This window comes from Cynocephalus volans, chromosome 8 (genome assembly GCF_027409185.1).
Source record: "Cynocephalus volans isolate mCynVol1 chromosome 8, mCynVol1.pri, whole genome shotgun sequence".
NCBI classification, from domain to species: Eukaryota; Metazoa; Chordata; class Mammalia; order Dermoptera; family Cynocephalidae; genus Cynocephalus; species Cynocephalus volans.
Genome location: NC_084467.1, coordinates 138,205,787 through 138,230,914, shown reverse-complemented (window position 1 = coordinate 138,230,914; position 25,128 = coordinate 138,205,787). Strand labels below are relative to the sequence as shown.

Genomic DNA, 25,128 nt, shown 5'->3' with positions numbered 1-25,128 from the left:
GGGACCTGATCACACCTCTCAGCATTGGACAGATCATTTAGGCAACAAATCAACACAGTAACCATTACGCTTTCAGAACGAGAGAAGAAATCTGGGGTTGTCAGTGGTGCGAGGGGGGATGGAGAGGGGGATAGGGAGAGATTGGACAAGGGGCATAAAGAATAATTACAATGTGTAACAATATATATACTAGTAATATTGATTTGATCAAGATATGTCAACATTGAACCCCCAAAATATGTATAATTCACTATGATTCAATTAAAAAAAAATTACATAGCTTTGTAAAAAAAATAGTTTGGGGTTTTATTACATCTGTGGTTTTTATTATAAGTGGCCTCAAATCCTTTTTGGAAGTGGGTTTCTAGAGTCATAGAAAATGTAATGAACCAGCGTGCCAGCCTACCTCTGCAGAACCAGTCAGAAACACCTACCGTGGAATCCAGTTTGGGGTCATTTGAAACTCTCCCCCAGGAAGGGGGTGTCAGGGTTGAGGGAAGTAATATTTAATTTTCTAAAATGACCCACTCAGACACCAGTTGGATTTTTTCAAGCTGAGCTTATTCCTCCACCTATGAAACCAATTTCTGCTTTGGAACTCTGGCTTAACTCTAAATAGCGTGAGGAAGAGAAAACAAATAAAAACTAGAAAAACAGCCCTGGTGACTGACTAATGCCGATACCGTAGGATTTCCACTGGACAGCATTCCACTGAAGCTCAGCAGTGCTCAGATGACATCAACGCATGACCGTGGAAAAAAAGGCACAGATAAGGCCACTTCTCAATGAGGACTGAACATGAGGCAGAGACAAGATGCTGTGCTGCTGCAGCAGTGACCAGACATCCCTCTTCCAGCCAACGTGAGGGCTGCTGCTTCTGTATCAGCCACAGCTCTAGGTCCACTTTCTTCCTCCTGATTCCTAGATTAGTAATTAAGACACCCATCATCCAGTTGCTCCTGCTTCCCAACAGCACCCAATTGGGAACAAACCCTATCTCCTTGAACCCTCCCCTAAATCACCTAATCCAAAGTCCAAACCCCATAACAACACCCCTGATTCCCTCTCACTGAGATGCTCTGCAGTTCCTGAGGTGAGTTTTCCCTCGCTGTAGCAGGTTAATCTACCTAAGTTTGTCTCACTATAGGTGTGTTCCTTCTCACTGGGGTTTAACATATGTCAAGGTGACTAGAAAGGCCAGCATTCTTAAGGAGTCTTTATCAAATCTTCTGTTCAGGACAAACTAACATCCACTGCTACCTCTATGCTACCACCATGGCCTGGGCCACCATCAGCTCTCAGTTGTATTATTGCAATAGCCTGCTAACTGACTTTCTGACTTCTACCTTTGCTTTCAATCCTCAGGTTCTTCTGACCACATCACCAGAAATTATCCTCTAAATATATGATTCAGATCACGTTATGCTTCTTCTCCAACTCTCCAATGGCTGCCATCTTGCTCAGCATAGAAGCCAAAGTCCTTACATGGGTCTAAGGTCCGAAATGATCTGAACCTCTGCTTACCATCTCCCCTCACTCACTCTGCTCCATCCTCACTGGCCTCCTTGCTGCTCCTTGATCACATCAAGCATGCTCCTGCCTCAGGGCCTTTGCATGTGCTGTTTGCTCTGCTTACTGTGCTCTTGCCCAAGACATTTGCATAGCTTGCTTCTGCATCTTCCTCGAGTCTTTGCTCAAATGTCACCTTCTAAATGAGGCCCACCCCAACTCCCCTGTGTAAAATTACAATCCCCACCCTGGCACTTTCAACTGTCCTTGTTCTACTTTATTATTCTCTGAAGATTTTTCAGCAAAAAATGTACTATATGATTCATTTATTTTTTTATTGTCTGGCTTCAATGAGATTGAGGGTAGGCATCTTTCTCTGTGTTCTTTGATAATATAGCTCAAATTCCTAGAACAAAGTTACTTAACCATGTTATGCATCAGTTTCCTCATTTGTAAAATAGGGACAAAAATAGTATCTACTTCATGAGGGTTTGATTATATGATTTAATTTGTATTAAGTGCTCAGAACAGTTCCTGGAGCATACGACAGAGCAATGTAAGTCTTTGTTATTATTAACAGCATTAGTATCATCATCATTCTCATTACTGTCATAACTAGCTCAGGTAGCAAAGCAGCATGTGCAAGGACACAGAGGTGGGAAGCGGTATGATGTGATGGGGACTGTGTGGGAGCGGCGATGATGCCCATGAGGAGTAGGGACAGTCAGGGACTGTATCATCACCTGAAATCATACACTATGTTGGATTTTTCAGTTGTTTATCATCTATTTCTGTCTACTAAGACTCGAGCACCATGAAGCACTCCATGAGAAACTTGCGTGGTAGATCACTGCATCCCAAGCATTTAGAATAGTCACTGGCAACATAGTTGGTGCTCAGTAAGTATCAATTGAATGAGTAATGGATGAAGGATGTTGAACTTTGTCCTGAAAACTATGGTGAATCAACAACGTGGGATGGGACGATAGACGAGGGTCTAGGAAGCAAGCCATTGGTTTCTTGTAATAAACGATAAAGGCTGAGATTAGTATTTCCTTGGCAGATGAAAGTAGGGGACTTAGTGTCAGGATAAGAGTGAGGGGTAGCCTCCAGGTGGTGGTGCCATGCATGAAGATGGAGAAAATGAAAGGGGCAGATTTAGTGAGAGATGGGAGTCCTGTTTGGGACATGCTCAAGATCTGTGGGTCTGAAGCTCGAGGGAGAGTCTGGGATTAGAGAGAGGCCTGGGAGTCATCAGTGCATACGGGACAGTAGAGGCCCAAGACTGGGTGATATGACACAGCTGACCAGCACGTGACCTTGTACTACTTTCTATTCATGACTCAGGGCTTTGCTTCCCCAGCAAGGCTGGATATTCCATGGGTTCAGAAATACTTCCCACTGCAGCATTCATTACACAATATGCAGCTCAGTGCAAGGAAAATGGTCAAGAACAGAACTTGTAGATCAGAAAAGAACCTTAAAAGCCAATTTCCAGGAGAGAACTGAGACCCAGCATGGTTAAACCACCTGCCTGAGGTCCTGAGGTCACTCAGCTAAATAGCCATGGCGCTGGCTATAGGACCAGGTCTCCAAATCGCCTGTGTGGTGTCCTGCTGATAAGGATACACTGCTTCCAGGCAGCTAGTTGAGCGGAGTGAATCCAGATGAGTGAGAGAGCTGAGTTTTGGGCCTTTGGGCTTGCTTAGCTTCTGTGAGCCTCAGTTTTATAATCAACGAGATTGTTAGGGGTTAACTGGGACCATGCCACATGTAAAGCATGGTATCTGGCACACAGTAGGTATCCAATAAGTGTTTTTTGGTCCATTCCTTCCCCCCAGGAAGGCAGGGGATTTGCAGTCACATGAAAAAGATCCAAAAGGGATGGATGCAGCTGGATGCTGCCACCTGAAAGGGTAGCAGCATGATCGTGGACTGCAGATCAGCCAGCAGCTGTCAGAGAAGGGCCGCCGCTTTCCTCCAGGGGTTGTGAAAGCACTGAGCACGGCTGTTACGCCTGGGGTGACTGCCTGCCAGCTCGCCCTGTCTCCGCCCTCCTGGCCCACTGACGTCACCAAGAGGAACTGCTTCCTTGCTGGGAACAGTCTTCCAAGATTAGTTACTGCCAAAAGAGGAACAGAGGAGCAGCCTGAGTTTATAAGGTAAGATAGGCAGAAGGAGGAGAGCTGGAAAAGCTTGAGAAGCCGTTCTTTGCAGAATTCCTTGGGCTTTGGGGACTGGAGATGAAAGGGGCGGGAACATGTGGGGAGTGGGAGAGCTCAGAGCAGGCTGGCTGCCCCGTGGGGACCCTTCGGTCCAGAGCCCTTCCCTCCAAGGCTCTTTCACAATCCACACATTATTTTTCCAAGTCCTCTGTTTCTCAGGCAACTGTGGTCAGGTGGAGAAAATGAAACTGAACGCAGGATTTGTCTGTTGCAGTGCATTTGCTGGGGTGTCTGTATTCTCTGCTCTGTTTTACTCAGGGTTTCCTTGACTTTCCTTCTCTTCTCCTTTATTCACACCAGCCCACCTCACATCCACTTTTAATGAGGACTGTCTACACAAACAATTGGGTCCAAAGTTTTCATTGCCTGGTGATGGTGTTTATGTTGCACGATTGATTAGACCTTGGAGGGTTTAATCACTTAAACTCTTAGCCTCTAAAATTGTCAAAGTGGTGAGATCGCTGAGAAAGTGTTACTTTGTGAACTTTGTAACAGATGCAGTTGTTTAAATGTTCATGTAATAGTTCGGGGCTGTCTGATGATTGAATTTGATCTATATTCTCAGATCTGACTAAGGTCAGTTGGACTACATTGATATCCCCCAAGTTCCCTGTTTGTGTGGTATCGTTATGCACATGGATGGGGTGAATGGGATTCATTAAAAAAATTTTTATAAAGGGACATAATTAGCCCTGACATTCACTGAATGTCTAACACTTGCCACGCACTGTACCTTAATGCACTTTAGACACATGACTATTTATTGTCCCCATTTGAAGAAACAGACAATTGAGACTCAGTGATCTAAGGTTACAATTCAGGAAGTAACAGTTTGCAGTTACACAGCCAGCACTCAAACTTACATCTCACGGAGGTCAGAGTCCAAGCTCTTCCCACTACTACTTTGCATGGCAGCACACAGTTGTACAAAGAGTGCATGCACAGAGTCAGCAAACAGTGATCAGCCTTCCTGCTGATACAAGAAATGAAAACGGACAAAAAGCATGAAATACATTTTTTCTATCAAATGAGGGTTTTTTTTAAAAAAGAGACCACATTTTTCTTGTAAGAGTATGCTTATATGACATTGAAAGAAATTTGTTAATGTAAGTTGAAGTCCTAAACACAATCTTATCCTTTGACCAGTCATTCAATTCTTTGAAATCTATCATTAAAAATTTATCATAAGATCTGTCATAAGAAAATAAGCTAAATTTACTACATCATTTAGAGTTGTTTAAACAATTTTGATTTTAAAAATCTTGTTTAAAACTTATTTTAGAGAACAACTCAGCAATAGGGAAGTGAAACAACTGTACGATGGCATATTACACAGCCATCAAAAATGTTTTTAAAGACTTTGTAATAACACGGAAAATTATTTATAGCATGACATTAAATAAAAGAAAGCAGGATACAAAGTCACTTACAAAGCATGATCCCAACTATTTTTTAAAAATCCATAGATATAGGCTAAAATATCAACAGTGGCTGTTTCTAGGTAATGGAATTATAGGGTAATATTTTTCTTATTTTTAATTAACATATATTCATAATATTCTATAATTTAAAAGTTCTATAATAAATGAATAGGTGTATTTAGAAAAAGTTGCTGGTAAAATTAATCTGATTCAAATGTTTTCTCCCTATTATAAAATTATAAAGTACCTCTCTGTCTCCAGGTGGAATGTCGGAAAACTGAGAACGTCGTTCTTCCTCATCCTGCTGGTCTGTAGCCAGATAATCCCAATTTATGCTCCAAGCCTCTTTGATCAAGTCCCAAGGAGATACGTTTTCATTTTTTCAAGTAAAAGGCAAAAAGTCGTAGCCAGTGGCATTTACCATTATGGAGACCAAGGGTCATAACAGCCCCCAGGAGGGACCCATGTCCTCCAGAAGTAGGAGGGCTACAGTGGAAGACGGTTGTTTGTTGATCAAAGCTATTCAAGAAGAAAATGACAATCTGGTCCAGGAATTGCTGGGAAGAGGGGCTGATGTCAATTTCCAGGAAGAGGAAGGGGGCTGGACACCTTTGCACAATGCAGTACAAGTGAACAGGAAGGACTTCGTGGAACTGCTGCTTCGTCACGGTGCTGACCCTTGTCTGAGAAAGAGGAATGGGGCCACTCCCTTCATCGTGGCTGGGATTGAGGGAAATGTGGAGCTGCTCAAACTTTTCCTTTCTAAAGGAGCAGATGTCAATGAATGTGATGTTCATGGCTTCACGGCTTTCATGGAAGCTGCTGTGTATGGTCGGGTTGAAGCCTTAAGATTCCTTTATGAGAGTGGAGCAGAAGTGAATTTGGGTCGAAAGACAAGGGAGGACCAAGAGCGGCTTAAGAAAGGAGGCACGTCAGCTCTCATGGATGCGGCTGAAAATGGCCATCTAGATGTCTTGAAGATTCTTATTGATGAGATGGGGGCAGATGTCAATGCCTGTGACAATATGGGCAGAAATGCCTTGATCTATGCTCTTCTGAACTCTCCTGAGAGGAATGTGGAGGATACGACCGTGGAGGGTATTACCAGCTTTCTGCTGGACCGTGGGGCTGATGTCAACGTGAGGGGAGAAGGAGGGAAGACGCCCCTGATCCTGGCAGTGGAAAAGAAGCGCTTGGGTTTGGTGAAGATGCTTCTGGAACAAGAGCAAATAGAGATTAATGAAACAGACAGGGAGGGCAAGACAGCGCTGCTGATTGCTGTTGAACTCAAACTGAGGGAAATTGCCCAGTTGCTGTGCAGCAAAGAAGCGAGCACGGACTGTGGGGATCTTGTTAGGATGGCGAGGCGGAATCATGATAGTTCCCTTGCAAAGTTTCTTCTCCGTCATGGAGCTAGAGAACATTTTCACGCTCCTGCTGAATACTGGAAACCTCAGAGTTCACGTTGGCAGGAAGCCCTGAAAAATCTCCACAGAATATACCGCCCTATGATTGGCAAACTCAAGATCTTTATTGATAGAGAATATAAAATTGCTGACACTTCTGAAGGGGGCATCTACCTGGGCTTCTATGAGAAGCAAGAGGTAGCTGTGAAGCGATTTTGGGAGGGCAGCATACACGCTCAAAAGGAAATCTCCTGTCTGCAAAGTAGCCGAGAGAACAGTAACTTGGTGACGTTCTACGGGAGTGAGAGTTACAAGGGCTGTTTGTATGTGTGTGTCGCTCTCTGTGAGCAGACTCTGGAAGAGCACTTGAATGTGCACAGGGAGGAACCTTTGGAAAATGAGGAAGATGAGTTTGCCCGAAATGTCCTATTATCTGTATTTAAGGCTGTTCAAGAACTACACTCGCTGTGTGGATACACTCACCAGGATCTGCAGCCACAAAACATCTTAATCGGTGAGTCTCTAAATCCCAGTCCTCCTGTAGAAATTGTGTGGTCTTTGTTTCTGAAAGGAAAAGTTTTTCATTGCAGAGAGGAAAGGCCCAGAGTAAATGTGGATTATTCAATTTGATGATTATTAAAACAAAGTCATAATTACGGTACATTCTCTCTTGCTACCAATTATCACTGGGTTCTTTTTATCCACATGGAGGTCGGTGGATGACAACAGAATACCAAGATAGCCTCATACTTCCATTGGCAAATAAAAATATAAAGTTATGTCTTGGATGGTACCAGCTCCAGAAACTTGAATTTCTAGAGTTGTCTGCATGCCAGAGAACCCCGAAGGTTACTTCAGACAAGGTAACAGTGACTGTGAAACATTAAGGATGTCAGGACAAGATGTGACACAGTGAAAACACAGACACTAGGGCAGAACAAGTCAGCATCCACTGATTTAAGCCGAAAACAAAATAAATGAAAACAACCTTAAAGAAAACAAGCAGAGCTGAGCGTAAAGTCAGGAGGCAGTGTGGTAGAAAGAGCCCGGGCTTCAGCCGTGATTAAGGTGGTTTAAAGCCTAGTCTTGCCACTTCATAGCTTTCTAACCTCAACCAAGTCACTTGGTTCTGGGAGCCTCAGTTTCCTCATTTGATATTGATACTTCCTCCTTCACAGGTTGTTACGAGGTATAAGTGAAACGTGTTAAGAAGATAAGTCACCTGGTACATCACAGGTGCTCAACAAAGACCAGATGCTTGTCTGGAGAAGTAGAAGTAGATACCTGATCTATAGACATGCACAGAGATTGAAGCTTGTGTAAAGGAATAGGGCAAAAGGAGTGTTCAGGTATTGAGAGATAGAGAACAGTATAAAAGGTTCTGGAAGAGAGAAGTAGGTATATGTAAGAATATAACTAGGATTTGGCTTTTAGCCTGAGGACAGGTAGTGGTGACATCCCTTACTGGTTTTAGCAGCTTTGCTGGGGAGATTGCCCAGGACCAGAAGGTATGTGCAGCTCTACAGGGTGAAGCAGAGTCTTCAAGATTCAACCAAGGATGAGGTCCTTCCCAGTTCTAACTGTTGACCTTGATTTGAAAGTGTCATATAACACGTTCTAAAGAAAAATGACTTGCATGCTACCTACTGTTAGGACTTTCTAGGACCATCACTTCATTCTTCTAAAGCTTGAACAATAAAAAATTGCTTATACTTCTCTCCCAATGTGGTGAACCGAACGCATGCTGCAGACTTTATTCCCTGCATTAAATCCTTAAAATGGTATATAAAAAAAAGGTTTTTAAGTGAGTTCGTACCTGAGATAGAAAGAAAAATTTGTTTTCGTATAGACTATTTCCTTGCACACAACTTTTTAAGAAAATTCAAAAAATTGTATTTTTAATTATGGTAAAATACACATAAAAATGATTTCTATAGGAAAAAAAATCTTTAGAGAGTCATAGAGAGACTAAACATGGGTGGGATGGGCGTGAAGAAGGACACAGGAGCCCAGGACACATGCAGGAAGCCACAAATGAGTATTCCTTATAAAAGTGGGATCAGCACAAAGGAGCACCCCTCAAGAGTAACAGAAGCCAGGAGGAGAAGAGGACAAAGGACCAGTTAATGGGAGGATCGCTGCATCAGGGGACACTAGGTGATTAACCCCTGCTCGTCCCCTCTTTCCCAGAGACCAGGCACCTGTGACAGGCTGTCTGTCTGCAGACGGGGGTATTGCCTGAAACACTGGGTGGTTGGTGATCTCAAAAATGGTGAAGAGCAGCTAAATTCACAGGACTTCTTGCCAAGCACCCTGCTAAGAGGCATGTCCTGCGTATCCCCAAGTTTCACTGAACACACTATGGAGAGGAAGCTCTGATGGCTGCTTCTGTACCTCCTTTAGGTTGGGTGGCACTAACAGAAGCAACTCACTTGGAGACGGCAACAGGGATTCTCAGCTGCAAGGTTGGCTTACAATAAAAAATTATTTAAATATTTATTTATTTATTTTAAAGATGACCGGTAAGGGGATCTTAACCCTTGGCTTGGTGTTGTCAGCACCACGCTCAGCCAGTGAGCTAACCGGCCATCCCTATATGGGATCCGAACCCGGGGCCTTGGTGTTATCAGCACCGCACTCTCCCGAGTGAGCCACGGGCCGGCCCCTAAGATATTTAAAGAATGCCGATACCATGAAAAAGATTCATCAGACAGAAGAATTTATACTCAAAGCAATAGCACTGAGTGCATTAGTTATCCATGGCAGCTGAAACTAATCACCACAAACTCAGTGGCTTACAGTGACAGAAATTTATTCTCTCACAGTCCTGGAAGCAAAAGTGTGAAATCAGTTCCGCTGACCAGAAATCAGGTGGCAGCAGGGTTGAGCTCTGGAGGTCGTAGGGGAGGATCAGTTCTTGCCTCTCCCAGTTTCTGGTGGCTGGCTCTGGCCACTTCACTCTGATCTCTGTCTCCATGATCACACTGCCTTCTCTTCTATCACCAATTCTCCTTCTGCCTTTTTCATATAAGGATGCTTATCATTGCATTTAGGACTCACCTATAACCCAGAATAATCTACCCATCTCAAGATTCTTAATTTGCAGATTAATCTGCAAAGTCCCTTATGTGTGCATGATATACAGTAATATTTACATTTTCCAGGAATCAGAAAGTGAATATTTATCCAGCCTACCAAATTCAGTAACCACAACACAGTTTAAGAGTAAGTATAATTAATAAAAACAGAGAACAAAGATAGCGTATTACAGTCAAGAAGTAAGGATAAGCATTGTGAAAAGAACCAAATAGAGAATTTATGAATTAAAGAGATAATTGTTTAAACTAAAAAAGTCAAGAAACTAAGAAGCAAATATATCAGAGTTGCAGGATACAAGGTTAATACAAACAAGCTAATCACTTTCCCATATAGTAGCACTGAACAAGAGGAATTTGAAATTAAAAGCACAATACCATTTACATTAGCACCCCCAATAATGAAATACTTAGGTCTACATCTACCAAAATATGTCCAAGGTCTATAGGAGGAAAACTACAAAACTCTGATGAAAGAAATCAAAGGAGAACTAAGTAAACAGATATTTCATGTTCTTGATTAGGAAGACTTAATATTATCAACACGTCAGTTCTTCCTAACTTGATCTATAATTCAACACAAACCCAATCAAAATCCCAGCAAATTATTTCGTAGATATTGACAAACTGATTCTAAAGTTTATATGGAGAGACAAAAGACCCAGAATACCCACCATAATATTGAAGGAGGGGAACAAGTAAGTAATGGAACAGAACAGAGAGCTGAGAAATAGACTCATGTAAATTTAGTCAACTGATCTTTGACAAAGGAGCAAAGGTAATAAAATGGAGAAAAGATAAGTCTTTTCAACAAATGGTGCTGGGACAAATGGACATGCACATACAATAAAGAATGAGTCTAGACACAGACCTTACACCCTACAAAAAGTTAACTCAAAATGGATCACAGATCTAAATGTACAGTGAAACACTATAAAAATCCTAGAACATAATAGAAGAAATCTAGATGACCTTGAGTTTGGTGATGACTTTTTAGATACAAAACCAATGGTACAACCCATGAAAAAAATAATTGATAAGCTAGACTTCAGTAAAATTAAAACTTCATGAATGGGAGGTTCTGGTCAAGATGGCAGAATAGACAGTCCCCAGCGTCACTCTCTCCCACAAATCAAACAATTTACAACTATAAAAATGTAACGTCAGCCAAGCTGGGGCCTCTGGCGCTCAGGGGAAGAGGAGGAGAGACCTACGGAGTTCATGCAAGTGGGAGAAACCATGATGAGAGAAAGAAAAAACTGCTCTGAACATTTTGGGCCACGGCTGCTTTAATGCTGGAGCTGCTGAGTGCATAGAGCAGGAGCTGGCAGAAGCCACAGCTGTGCCCTTCAGATGGAGTTACTTGGAGGTGGCAGGGGAGAAAAGGAGCTTGGTGGCCACCAGGACAGCAAGACCACTAATAGGGTTCCTGTGGGCCCACACAGGAGCGAGGAGTCAGAAAAAAGGGGAGCCATTCAGAGGCCGGTGAGTCACCTCAAGGGACCAGTGCAGGGCCCATCTCATGGCAAGTTTTTCAAGCATGGAAGGTGGGGGAGATGGGCCCACTGGGAGAACACTGGGACATAGAAGGACAGCCGATCCATCCCCTAATCAGCACAGAACCACTCAGAGGAGACTGGTCAGGAATGCAGAATTGCATGGGGTGCAGTTTGATGAAAAAAACCCAGATCAGAGTACCTACACAACCCAGGTGCACCAAGTCTCTGGAGAGCCAGAAGTACCTATAAGGTCAACCATTAAACCCTGCGCTGCACAAAAAGCCTTCTCTAGGGAAACAGCAGCAAAGCAGCAATTTACTCAACCACACAGCTCAAGTACTTGTTCCCACCAGAAGTTCCCCCATGTTAGAAGTAAGAAAAGGACATGGGGCCGGCCCGTGGCTCACTCGGGAGAGTGCAGTGCTGATAATACCAAGGCCCCAGGTTTGGATCCCATATACGGATGGCCGGTTCGCTCACTGGCTGAGTGTGGTGCTGACAACACCAAGTCAAGGGTTAAGATCCCCTGACCGGTCATCTTTAAAAAAAATAAAAATAAAAAAGAAGTAAGAAAAGGACAAAAAATTAGTTCTGGCCCAGGCATACTACCAGCACCTTGGGCCCCACCAGGGGATATGAGGCATGGATCTGGGGACAGGACCCCCACCCACAACCATTCACACTGCCAGCACCTTGGGGCCTGCTCGGGGACTGGACCCCCCTCCCACAACCAGGCACACTGCACCAGTGTCTTGGGGCCTGCCTGGGGACCCAAGGCATGGAGAATGGGACCACACCCCCCTCATACCAGCACCTTGGGGCCCGCCCAGGGGTCTGGGGCATGCAGAAGGGGACTGGGCAGGCCGTGCCAGCATCTCAGGGCCTGCCCAGGGGCCTGAGGCATGGATCTGGGGACTGGGCCCCACTCCCACAACCAGGCTCACTGCCAGCACCAAGGAGCATGCCAAAAACATCACCTGCATGTGGGTGGCCCACCATAGCCACCACCATAACCATGGCTGACGTGAAAGTGCCTAAATGCCACCACCACTATGCAGATGGTCCACCAACCACTGGAGTGCATTGACACAAGGAGAGTCACCAGCAGAGATAAAGAAAAGAAGAGGATGTCTCTCTCCACAAAGCCCATTTCAGAGTGACAGAAGCAGCATCTGCTCTATGATAATATTGGGGGACCTGATCACACCTCTCAGCATTGGACAGATCATCTAGGCAACAGATCAACAGAGTAACCATTATTCTTTCAGAAGGAGAGAAGACATCTAGGGTAATTAGAGGGGGTAGGAGGGATGGAGAGAGATTGGACAAGGGGCATAAAGAATAATTATGATTTGTAACAATATATATGCTAGTAATATTGATTTGATCAACATATCTCAATGTTGAATCCCCAAAATATGTATAATTGATTTCGATTCAATAAAAATTAAAAAAAAAAAAAATCTTCTGGCCTGTAAAAGACTCTATCAAGAGAATAAAAAGACAAGCCAGAGACTGAGTGCAATATTTGCAAAAGACATATCTGCTAAAGCACCACTATCCAAAATTTAAAAAGAACTCTTAAAACTCAACAATAAGGACACAAAAAATCCAATTAAAGAAATAAGCCAAACAAACCAAAGTTCCATATGTCTGAACTCACAGGTACTTCTTTGTGTGCTTACAAGCTCATTCTTAGAAGTGGAATCACTGGTTAAAGGGTGCTGTGATTGTGAAGCTCTGCACCAGCTGTCTCTCCTGCTCGGACTGTTCTTTAGATCTTCACAAGGCTGGCTTCTTTTGTCATTCAGGTTTAAAATTAAATATTACTTGCTATCACATAACCCTGTTTTATTTTTACCACAGAACACATCACTCCCTAATGCTCTATTTTTTGATTTATTGGCTTATTGTTCATTCTCCCCACTAGAATATAAGTTCCTTAAGACAGCTCAGTAATTAACTGTTGGAAAAATCAGTGAATGATGAATGATAAACAAATGAGTGTTATATGTATAAATTAAAAACAAGGTGGCCAAAAAAAAAAAAAAAAGCCAAAAAGCTGAATAGGCACTTCCTCACAGAAGATATGCAGATGCTGAATAAGCAAATGAAAAGATCTTCCACATCTTTTGTTATCAGGGAAATGCAAATTAAAACAACAATGAGATGCACTACACGCCTGTTAGAATGGCTGAAACCTAGGACAGGGACAACACCAAATGCTGGTGAGGATGTGGAGCAACAGGAGCTCTCATTCATTGCTAATGCGAATGCAAAAAAATGGTCCAGGTACTTTGGAAAACAGTTTGGAATTTTCTTACAAAACTAAACATACTCTTACCATATGATCCAGCAGTCATGCTCCTTTGTATTTACCAACCAGAATTGAAAACCTATGTTCAGGGCCGGCCCCGTGGCTCACTCAGGAAGAGTGCGGCGCTGATAGTGCTGAGGCCGCGGGTTCGGATCCTATATAGGGATGGCTGGTGCGCTCACTGGCTGAGTGTGGTGCAGACCACACCGTGCCGAGGGTTGCGATACCCTTACTGGTCAAAAAAAAGAAAAAAAGAAAACTTATGTTCAGACAAAACCTGCACATGAATGTTTATAACAGCTTTATTCATGATTACCTAAACTTGGAAGCAACCAAGATGCCCCTGTGTAGGTGGATGGATGAATAAACTGTGGAATATTAGTCAGTGCTATAAAAAAATGAGCTATCAAGCCATGAAAGACATGGAGGAACCTTAAATGCATATTTCTAAGTGAAAGAAGTAAATCTGAAATGGCGGTATACTGTATGATTGCAACTATATGACGTTCTGGAAAAGGCAAAACGACGGAGATAGTAAAAAGATCAGTGATTGCTAGGAGTTAGGAGGGAGGGAGGGATGAATAGGCAGAGCACTGAGGATTTTTAGGAAAATGTAACTATTCCATATGACAGTGTAATGGTGGATACATTTCACCACACATTTGTCCAAACCCATAGAATGTGCAACACCAAGAGTGAACCTTAATGTAAACCAGGGACTGTGGGTTACAATGACGGATGCGTCAATGTAGATTCATCAGTTGAAACAATTGTACCACTCTGATGTGGGATTTTGATAATGGACCAGCATATACAGAGTCAGGGGCAGGAGGTATATGGGAAATTTCTGTACCTTCTATTCAGTTTTGCTGTGACCTAAAACTGCTTTAGAAAATAATATCTATTAAAAAAGAAAACATGCTCTCAATAGTGAAATAAGTAAATAAAAATAAAAAAGAAAACAAAAAGCAAAATAAACTTCAAGAATGGATTGACGATTGCATTAGTGAACTAGATAATTTCCCTGAGAAATTCTTCTAGGACACACAGGAAATCATAAAGGTATGGAATATGTTTTTTAAAAAATGATTTAGAGTCATGAAGACTAGATCCAGAAGTTTTAGTAGATATTCCAAAGGGAGAGAAAGAGAGAATGAGGATGAGGTAATATTTGGAAAAAACTAGCTAAGGTCTGTGGCCATCCTAACCTCAGGGTGCCTGACCTCGTGTGATCTCAGAAGCTAAGCAGGGTCAGGCCTAGCGAGTGTTTGGATGGGAGGGCGCCTGGGAAAATCAGGTGCTGTAGGCTTAAAAGAGAGAGAGAGAGAGAAAAGAAAAAAACTAGCTAAGAATTTCCCAGAACAAAAGACAGATATTAGTTCTCCTATTTAAAGACTTACCAAGTGTTGGGGGGGGGGGGAGGGAGAAGGGAGGGAGGTTTTGGTGATGGGGAGCAATAATCAGCCACAATGTATATCGACAAAATAAAATTTAAAAAATAAAATTAAAATAAATAAATAAATAAATGCTTCACCTTGATGATTAAATAAATAAATAAATAAATAAAGACTTACCAAGAACCTACAAGGCTAAATAAGGTAAAAAAACGAAACAAAAACACAAACCAGTGAGTCACATCATAAAGGAATTTCAAAACATTAAGGAAAAAGAGAAAAAAGACCTCAAAAGCTACCAAAGAGAAAAGAAATTGCCTGCACAGAAACTAGAATCAGATTGGCATAAGACTTGTCCTACCAGCATCCTGAAAGCAAGAAGAAAGAGCTGAAAAAAAAAAAAAAAAAACCATTTAACTGCCAAATTATTGTTCACATGTGATTTGAATTAAATATATATTATTATTTTTTGTAGCACTGAGGTATTCAGAAAACTTTTCACCCATAGCCCCATATGAAAGAACAGCTGGAGAATATGTGTAAGGAAGGAGAGAAAGAGTTTGGGAAAAATCAATGACTTGGAAGAAGCAAGGTTGAGCTAAGAAATTAATAATTTTTAAAAGTCGTCTAGACATATGTTGCTTTTTAAAAAACAAAAATTAAAAAAAAATGTTAATCCTAGATGGTGTCACTGTGGTGGGAGTGGGGGATGAGGCAAGGATGAAGATCAGTATGACAGAAAGGACTGAGGTTTGACTCGCTGGCGGCAGCAGGAGGGCAGTGCTGACTGCCCATCAACTGTTTAACAGTCTGTGATGATTTAATTACAGAAGCTAAATGTAAGTCTTTAAAATTTTTAATAGCAGTTGAATAATTGTTGAATCTAGTAGTAAAAATTGGGGCTGGTAAAAAAAAAAAAAATGAAGTGTTAGAGAAGTGAAGTGTTCCATTTAGGCACTTTCAAGTTCAAGTGGCTGAAAACTCAACTCAAAGTGACTTCAGCAGGGAAGGGAATGTACTGGTTCAGCGAGCTGGAAGCCATGCTGGTTTTCAACCCATACCCTATTGCCTCTTCAGGCTCCATGCAAGCCACTTTCTGAGCTCATCAGTGCTCTCTAGCACGTGGGCCTCCTTTCCGTCAGATTGGAATTCTCCAGGTTCCTTTGGGCCTCAGGGATCACTATGTGGAACTCTCTCTTCCCTCCCTTCTCCATTTCGCTCTCCTACCCAAATTCAACTCATCTTTTCTGTTGAAGTGTCTCTTCCTTAAAGGAGATCCCCCCATGCCCACCCCAACCGGCCATGTAGCTTTCCTGTAATCCACTTTCAGAGCATCCTGCGTTTTTTGCCAGCATTTCCAAAATTGCAATTAATTGTGTGTTTGTCGGTGTAATTATTCATTTAATTATTCATTTAATATCTGTCTCCTTGCTGGAGACTCTAAGCTAAACTCCTGGACTGTGTTCTCCTTCTTTGCCATCATTTCACCCCTCGAAAAGCATTTGTTGAATAATTTAGGGGTTCCTTTCTCTGAGACTCTAGGTTTCCACACAACTTTGATGCCTAAATTCAGAATCAAGGGGGTTCTAGAAACACACAATTGCATTGGCCGTCATCCTGTTTGGGGTTACCCAACCTTCCTTCTCAGAATCCTTCAAGCCAGAGGCAGGGGACCAGATCTTAGAGGACAAACCCTGGCTTGCCCTCCTTTCATCTGGTCCCCAACCTCTTATGCATTCATTCATCTCTCCTTCTGATTCCTCAGTGGCTTCCTTCAAGGGAGAAAGTTCCTGAAGGGGACAAGGAAGCAGAGACTCATTATAAACATGCCATTGATCCATGACAACTATTTAAAATGTCATAGTGGGCTGTGGCTGGTTGGCTTGATTTAAAGGGATGCTGTGCTAAGATGGTCTCGGAGTAAGAGCTGTGTGGGTTAGTCGTTCTTTAGCCACAGGATGTAACCTTCACTCCTGCCAGCAGCTCCTTTACAGATCCCTGCTGCTGGCCCCAGGAATTGCATGAATGGAAATCTGGTTAAATTTATCCTCATCCCTTCCTACCCGATAGCCTGGAGAAAATAAAGTATAAGTTCTGCTCTTGGCAGAACTTAATAGATCAAATGAAACAGTACATATGACAGTGTTTTCATCAGAGATCACGGATCGTTCATCACGTTACATATTTATTTCGACCCATTGACTCTCACATCATGGAGAATGAATATTTTCAGTGCATCTCTGCAAACTCTCTCAGATTCCAAGAATGCTGTTCGCCTGGCAGATTTTGATAAGAGCGTCAAGTGGGCTGGAGATCCAGAGAAAATCAAGAGAGATCTAGAGGTAATTTCTGCGATCTTGTTTACTTTTTCTTTTCCTTCCTTGTTTGTTCATTATCTTATTTCCTGTGGCCAATTAGAGAAGCTCCCTGTTTTAATCAGGAAGGAAGGAACTTTCAAGGCTTTCCCCCAGTCTTACCCACTGTTCTCACTGCCCTGCAGACAATGGCATTTCCTTGGGCTTCTCCAACAGCGGATCTTTCAGTGTGAAGAGGAGAAGGCATAATACCTGCATCGGTGTGGAGTTGGCTGTTGCCGTGGCCCCTTTCTATATCTCTAAATAAGTAAATAAGTGAATAAATTGAGCAAGATAATATATTGAGCATGTCACACTTCTTCTCCCAATACTTCCAGGAGGTATTTCCAAAATATCTCCAAAATTCCTCCAGGAGTTATTTTTCTGCCTAAGGACAAAGTAAATGAGATTTCTTTTCCCACTCCATTCAAACTCCTGTGCTAAGCTCTGAAGAGGGCCAGATACTCAGACTCTGGGAGGGATGAGGTCAGTCTCCAGCTTGAAAGAGACTAAGTTTGACCAGAAAGATTAAGATCCTGAAATGGCTGTGGCTCCTGAGAGGACACAGAGACTGGCTACTGCAGACCAAAGCTCCCTGGCTGACTCTGACCACGTCAGGACAGCTCTCTTCTGGAGTCCCCCAGCATGGTCAACTTTCAACCCAGTGGCTAAGGGATCTCCACATCTGGTCTCTTAGTTTGGCGACTCCAGATCACAGCTCCTTCCCTGACTGGCGTCCAGTGCAGAGTTCCTGTGCTGACCTCCCTCTCTGCCTTTCCTCCCTGCCTGGCCTAAGTCCTGGGGTGTCACCCTGCCCCTCCTGACCTGGACCAGCTCCTTTATCTGCTGCCTTTTGTAGCCCCAGACCCAAAGTCCTAGTTCCCAGCCAGGCTCCCTAATTCCCCTTGTTTAAATCATTCTCTCTTTCTGTGAGTTATCTGCATTCTATCCATACATTTGAGGCCCAGCTCCAGCAGTCTGCCCTGACAACTCTGGGCAAAATTATTACCTTTTGCCCTTCATGAGCCTAAATCATGTGGACCATACACTGCTCTAAGTCCTCGATGTGCAGATGTGTTCTTCTCTCCCTAACAAGCCTGCAGATCGGTTGAGTTCTTCCCGTCTTCTGTCTGCTTACAGTCTGCACCGCACCTTCCAAGGTCACCCACATAGAGAGAGAATTCATTAGCACCTTTGGCTTGATTTGTGACTTTTGTGCAGGCCCTTGGACTGCTGGTCCTATACGTGGTAAAGAAGGGAGACATCCCTTTTGAGAAGTTGAAGGCTCAAAGTAATGAAGAGGTGGTTCGACTTTCTCCAGATGAGGAAACTAAGGACCTTATTGGTCGCCTGTTCCACCCTGGGGAAAATGTGACGGACCATCTGAATGACCTGCTGGGTCACCCCTTCTTTTGGACTTGGGAGAGGTAAATAAAACTCGAGTGTATATCACAGACCCAGAATGGAGAGGGTGAGGTGGCGCAGGCAGGGGTTGGGGCTGGGAATTGGTAGACCCAGGCTTTCCTCTAAGCTTGGCATTTACTGGCTGTGTGTCCTTGGAGAGATGACTTAACCTCTCTGGTTTCTGGTTTTCTCTTCTGAAGAATAGGAGGGAGAGGGGACGGACGGGAAGAAGAGATGCTTGCCTCTCTCTTTATGCAGAAGTTTTGAAAACACGGTTTTACTACTTTTATTAAAAACCAAAATCTAACAGTTTTGTCTTTCTGGAAAGAGTGGGAGAAATGGAATGGTCATGATAATTCTGTTATCCTCAGCCGCTACAGGACACTTCGGAATGTGGGAAATGAATCTGACATCAAAAAGGGAAACTGTAAAAGCAAGATCTTCAAACTACTGCAACCTGGGCCATCTGAACCTCCCAGAAGTTTTGCCCAGTGGAAAACTAAGGTATTAACAATTCCTATGGTCTAGGGGATATTCCAGGAATAAGAATCTGTGTCATGTTTTATATGTTTTTCTAACTTATTTTATGCCACTGGCCTGTTCTGACCGTGGAGTGAAACAGGTAATTTCCTCCCCCCATCCCCACCCCCCTTGGCTCTTTTGGGTCTCTGGTCCCCCTTTTGGAGGCCAGGCCCTCTCTCTCTCTTCTCCAGACCCAGGCACCTCTGATAGACTCGTATTCAGGCTCCCCCTTGGGTTGGCCTTTTCCCAGCCCATGAGCCTTTCCCTCATGCCTGACTAATCATCCTGTTACCATGATGACAAGAGCAGCTGGCTAAGTAGAGTTTAACCCAAGGGAGGAACTCCACTAGGAGGCGATTCAGTCCAGGGAGAAACTGGCTGTCTCCACCACCTGTGAGTGGTCCAGCTCTGAGGACCCACCTGCAGACCTACATTCTGTCTTGACACTATGAAGCAAAAATCATCTTTCAAATTCCTTCTCTTCAAGAAAAGTTTCACTAACCTCAACTAAATACAGTAGAACTCTACAAAATTAATCACCATCTCAATCTAGTTAATACTATCCAAACTCCCATTATTATTAATTAACAAACATCTGTCAAATATCGATTATGTGTTAGGCCTGTGAGAGGCCTTGGGTGTACAAATAGAATACAACATGGCCCCTGAGAGGCTGAGAGACCCACAGAAATGATGCTGCGTGGTGTGTGTGGGGGTGCCCCAGAGACATTGCAAAGCACTGTGGGAGAATCCATAATCCTCAGGTCTTTGACTGAAACGAACTGCTTCCCTGTCCTAGGCCAGACCTGGGACCCTACCTCTCTCAGATCTCTTTGTTTCTGCTCCTTGCTTAGCTTTCCTTCCCTCGTTTGTCTGTAGACTACACCTCACTCTCATAACTGCTGGCCTAATGTCCGTTTTCCTTTCTAGCCTGTAAGTCCCACAAGGGTGGAGACTGCCCTCTGTCTTGTCTGTTACTGTATCCCTGGCATGGAGTAGGCATGCCATGGCTCTTTGTTAAATAAATGCCTATAAAACTCAAACTTGTAGAAACAGAGAAATTTGGAACTAGAGCAGATGATTGTGATACCTAACAATTTTGTAGCACTTCACTATGTGTCAGCCATCGTTCTCAGGACTTTGCACAAATTCCCACATTTAATCACTGTAACAACCTCTGAGACAATGATCTACATTTTGCAGATGGGCAAGTTGAGGCACAGACAAACAATTTTTCCAAAGGCATGGAGCCAGTAAGGGGTGCAGCAGGACTCGAAGCTGGAAAGAATGGCTGCAGAAGCCATGTGCTTAAGCCACCCCTCTCCACAATGCTACGATGGCGTCACGTCCACCAACACATTTAATCGCTGAGGAAATTGAGGCTCAGAGACGGGACCCGAATTACCCAGGGCTGGACAGCCAGAGATTGGCAGAGCTGTTCTTTTGTTTCTCAATGCACTGGCTCTTCTTCCTAAATTTCATTGATTTACATTGAATTCAATTGACTTTAAATCTTACCTTTTAATTCCCATTTTAGAGTTTGTTTTCCTGTTGATTTTAGTGACTTGCCCATTTTCTTGGTCCCACAGTTAGCTTTTGGCAGCACAGTCTGGAAGCCAAGTTTTCCAGTGTATACTGTGTGTGTTTCTCGGCTGCCCATCCTGCCACGCATGTGCCACTCAGCATTTCGCATGAGGGCTCCACACATGGCACACCTGGGCAGTCTTGGCAGCGTCCTCCCTAGAATTGGTCTAGTCACCAGTGACTCTTCCTACATGACCCTCGACTTCATGGTGGTTGCATCTTGTTCTCTTACCCCAAACTCTTTCTAAATATGAGAGCCTCACCACAAGGGTGACAAGCACAGAAAAAGAGGAAGGCATGAATATTGATAGAAGTTACCCTGGAAACCTAGAGGCAAGAAGAAACAAGTAACTTTTTGAAAATATACTTTTAAAAAACCAAAAAGAATCAAGCAAAAAACAACTACAACTCACTTTGGCAGTGGCTGCCAAGCCAGGGTTCAGTCTAACAATCCTCTCAAAGGAAGAAATGTTATGAAGTATGGATTTGTATTTTTATACAAGGGTAAAAATACTGTATAGTATAACGAGAAAATTTCCTAGTGTAGCAGTCAAAGATTTTTTAAACCATGTTTTAATGTATTTAATTTCTTATGAAAACAATTTCTTGTTGATACAATTCAATTTCTTATGATACAATCTTAAAGTTATGTATAATTCCACATCCAAACACAACTATAGTTAGCATTTTGTTACACAGTATTGACTTCCATTCTTTCCTTGCTGTTAATTTGCTTTATTAATTAATTGTAATTGTAGCATATATTCAAATTTGTATTTTGCCTTTTGGCATTAACATTCCATCAGGATTTATTATGTGTTGCTACCACATTTGTATTATGTTCTGTTTTTTTTAGATTAATGAATATGTTATGAGAGAAATGGATAAGTTCTATGTTAAAACAGGCAATTTCTACCAGAACACCGTGGGTGATCTGCTAAAGTTCATCCGGAATCTAGGAGAACACATTAATGAAGAAAGGAATAAAAAGTAAGTATTGTTTTCATTACTATAAATCATAATGTGAAATGAGAATAATTTAAAGTGTTCATTTCTAAATTCATATCTGCTATGGAAAGAAGCAAACTTATTTTGATGAAAGAAAAATAATGTCTCCCCTTTGTTTGCCACTGTGACCTTACATTTAATGATGGACGTGTCCAGCACCCTCTCATCACCCTTATCTTTTACTGGGCCCCGTTGAGTAGAAGACAGTGATTTCCTTGTGTGAAGTGACACAGGAGACTGGACAGCTCGGTAAAGTCAATGTAGAGTTATAAAAGTCTAAAAATAGCCCCATGTCAGTTTAATCAATTTTTTGCTATGAAAAATGTTAGCTGCAAAGTCAAAAAAACTTGAAGTTCAGGGTTCTTTTGGATTTTGGAATTGTAGATAGGGTATTGTGGCACTGTATTATTTCCATTTTATGAATGAAAAAACCGAGGTGCAGATAGATTAAGTGATCAAACTTTGCACAATTTGTTGAAGAGTCAAGAGATAAATCTTGCTCTGTCAGATTCCAAAGTCTTTATTAAATCCTGCTGTAAAAATCAAGAGAGCAAGTCTGGCTGATTAGGCCAGTTGGTTAGGGTGCTGTGCTACACCAAGGTCAAGGGTTCAGATTCCCCATACCGGCCAGCTGCCAAAACAAAAAATTCTCTTCCAAAAATCAAAAGAGCAAGCAGATCTCTTGCGCCATATTCTGTGAAGGGCAGGGGCAGGGTGGGGAGAATCTGGGGCAAGCAGATAAACCATTTGTGTTTCATTTCAGGATAAAGTTGAAAATTGAAGATCCTTCCCAGTATTTTCAGAAGACATTTCCGGATCTGGTGATCTATGTCTATACAAAACTACAGAACACAGAATACAGAAAACATTTTCCCAAAACCCACAATCCAAACATGCCTCAGTGTGAGGGATGTGGTGGGGGCAGCGGGGTGGCCAGCCCTGAACCCTGACCCACTGAGTCTTTCCAGTCCAGGGAGCCACTTATTAGCGGTCGTGTAGTCCTTGGCAAGTTGCTACTCTCTGGGCCTCTTAACTAACCCAGTTGCTTGTGAGGGATGGTGGATAGCTGATAGGACAGTTCCTGGTACAGTGCATTCCATGCATGTTTGTAACAAAAGCAGTATACTCATATGCCTAAACTACACTAGTCCATTTTAGCTGGTAAAGCTCATTGGCAGAAACTGAGATGGCATTCTAAGATTCCTTTTGTCAATTGCAACAAAGAGAGGAGTGCCTAGACCCCTAATGCTATATGTTTTACAACAATTATCTCACTTAATTCTCCCAATGACCTGTAAAACAGGATTTATTATTCCCATTTAAGAACTGAAGAACCTGAGACTCTGAGAGTTTGAGCTACTTGCCCAAGATCATACGACTTGTTATAAATGGATGAGGTTTTATTGTTCCCTCTCTTGGGCATCTTAGAGCTTAATTAGCAGCCCAGGGCTCTTCTGGATGAGACCCAAAAGGAATTATGCCAAAGAGGCTTTAGGAGGCTCATTCATTCATTCACTTGTTCAATCAGTATTTGCTAAACACCAGTATAAGTCTAGCACTAGCTGCATGAATTCCATTCCTTCTAGAACTACCTGCACTGGTTTTCCATGACTTTAAGGCAGTAGTTCTCAAGTGGAGGCAATTGCCCCTCAGGGGGCATTTGGCAGTGCCTGGAGAAGTTTTGGTGTCCCAGCTGGAGGAAGAAGGGGTGCCATGGCATTTAGTGGGTAGAGGCTGGGAATGCTGCTAAACATTCTACAGTGCACAGGACAGTCCACAGCACAGAATTGTCCAGAACGAAATTCCAGTGGTGTTGAGATTGAGAAAGCCTGCCTTATGGAGCTTAAGCACTTTTGAACTGGTTCAAGGCCCTGGACTATGGAGTGTGTGGACCACCCTGCAGAGGAGTGACTGGGATTGGTTTTGCTTCTGCTGGATCTGTAGTGAGGCAGTCCCTTCTGGTGTCAGCCCTGCAGGAAGTCCTCCAGCAACTCTCACTTTCCATCCCCCAGTCTGAGAGCTTTCTCTGGCTCCTCAGAGCCACATCAGCAATGCTTCCACCTCGTGGTGTTGGTTTTCCTACTGGAATCTAAGCTCCTTAAGGCCAATGATTACCTTTATAAAAATCTGTTTCTTCACAACCTATCAAAATGCCTGCTTATCCAGTAATGCTTGATAAATATTCCTTGAAGAATGAATGAACCATCTTTGTACATGAATAATAATACTACGTTACATTTTTATCGTATGTTATAATTTATACATTACATTTGCGTATTTTATGTATTTGGTTTTCAAAACAATCCTATAAAGTAAGCATTGTTATTCTCATTTTGCCAATGAGGAAATTAAGGTTAGAAACACTTTGATTTACTCTAGGACATATAGCTAGGAAGTGTCACTGTCTTGACTTGAACAGATTTTCTGGTGCTGAGTCTGATGTTTCTTCCACTAATCATTGTGGTAGTTAAGATGGAGCTTTGTAATGAGAATAAAACAGTATCTTTCGTTCTTTCTGAAAAGGAGGTGTCCAGTAATTAATGAAGTTAAGAAGTGCTGGAAGAAACAAACTTTAGGCTTTTATTAAAGATTTTATGAGCAGTGAAATTGCTTTAGGTTTTAAAAGTAAGCTTTGGTTGTCTGATTTGTTGTGAGTACTTGGATATGTCAATCAAAATGCCCATTTGTGAATCATTCTCAATAAAACTTTGAATCATCTTATTAAGTCTGATTTTCTTTGAATGACATTTCCACTTTACAAAGTAGTAATATTTACAAGAGAAAATACCCAATAAGTAATTCCTGGGTAAGTTTTAAGAAAGGACATCCTGCTTTTTAAAAATTAGAAAAGAAACCTATTTTCAGCTCTCCAGCAATTATGGAAAGATGTGGGCCATGATGTCCTTGTAGAGAGAGAAGGAAGAAAACTGATCGTTTCACCCTCTTTTAATTCTGAGTTTCTTCACAGTCTTCAAAGATCCCTCATTCAGTTGTCATTACCACAGACGTTTTATTGAGCATGTAGCTATTAGGTACTTACTTTGGCAAGGTAATTCTGTGCCAGGGCTTGCCAAGCAGAGGTGCCAGTTACACAGAGAAGGGAGGAGGTTGCCCACCCAGAATATACTGGACAAATAACACAGGTGAGATGATGATGGAAAAAGAAATAAAGCTACCACTTATTGGGCACCTACTATCTTCCAGTGCCTAAGGATTTTACATATGACATCCAGAAATATCCATGGCGATGCTGTAAGATGTGGTTATTCTCATCTGAGAGAAGAGATAACTAACAATCAGAAAGGACCGGTAAGTGGCCCAAGTTAACACAGGTAGTAAGTGTAAGAGCCAGAATGCAAACCCAGGTCAGTGAGTCCATAGGGTACTGTC

General features: G+C 42.5%; 1 protein-coding gene across 1 annotated transcript; it reads left to right on the top strand.

Annotated features, from left to right (window-relative positions):
• The first annotated feature begins 5,580 nt into the window (after window positions 1–5,580).
• Window positions 5,581–22,759, top strand: RNASEL (ribonuclease L). Its single transcript, XM_063106955.1, has 6 exons — window positions 5,581–7,075; window positions 17,123–17,208; window positions 18,442–18,647; window positions 18,996–19,128; window positions 21,587–21,720; window positions 22,502–22,759. Exons 1-6 carry the CDS (start codon window positions 5,581–5,583, stop codon window positions 22,686–22,688), a joined length of 2,241 nt encoding a protein of 746 aa, XP_062963025.1. The 3' UTR covers window positions 22,689–22,759.
• The last annotated feature ends 2,369 nt before the right edge of the window (window positions 22,760–25,128 follow it).

Excerpts from the sequence above, each read along its gene's own strand:
- RNASEL (XM_063106955.1), top strand. The coding sequence starts at position 5,581 with ATGGAGACCAAGGGTCATAACAGCCCCCAGGAGGGACCCATGTCCTCC. Across the intron at positions 17,209-18,441 it reads AAATCAAGAGAGATCTAGAG|GCCCTTGGACTGCTGGTCCT; the intron begins GTAATTTCTGCG and ends ACTTTTGTGCAG. Across the intron at positions 21,721-22,501 it reads AATGAAGAAAGGAATAAAAA|GATAAAGTTGAAAATTGAAG; the intron begins GTAAGTATTGTT and ends GTTTCATTTCAG.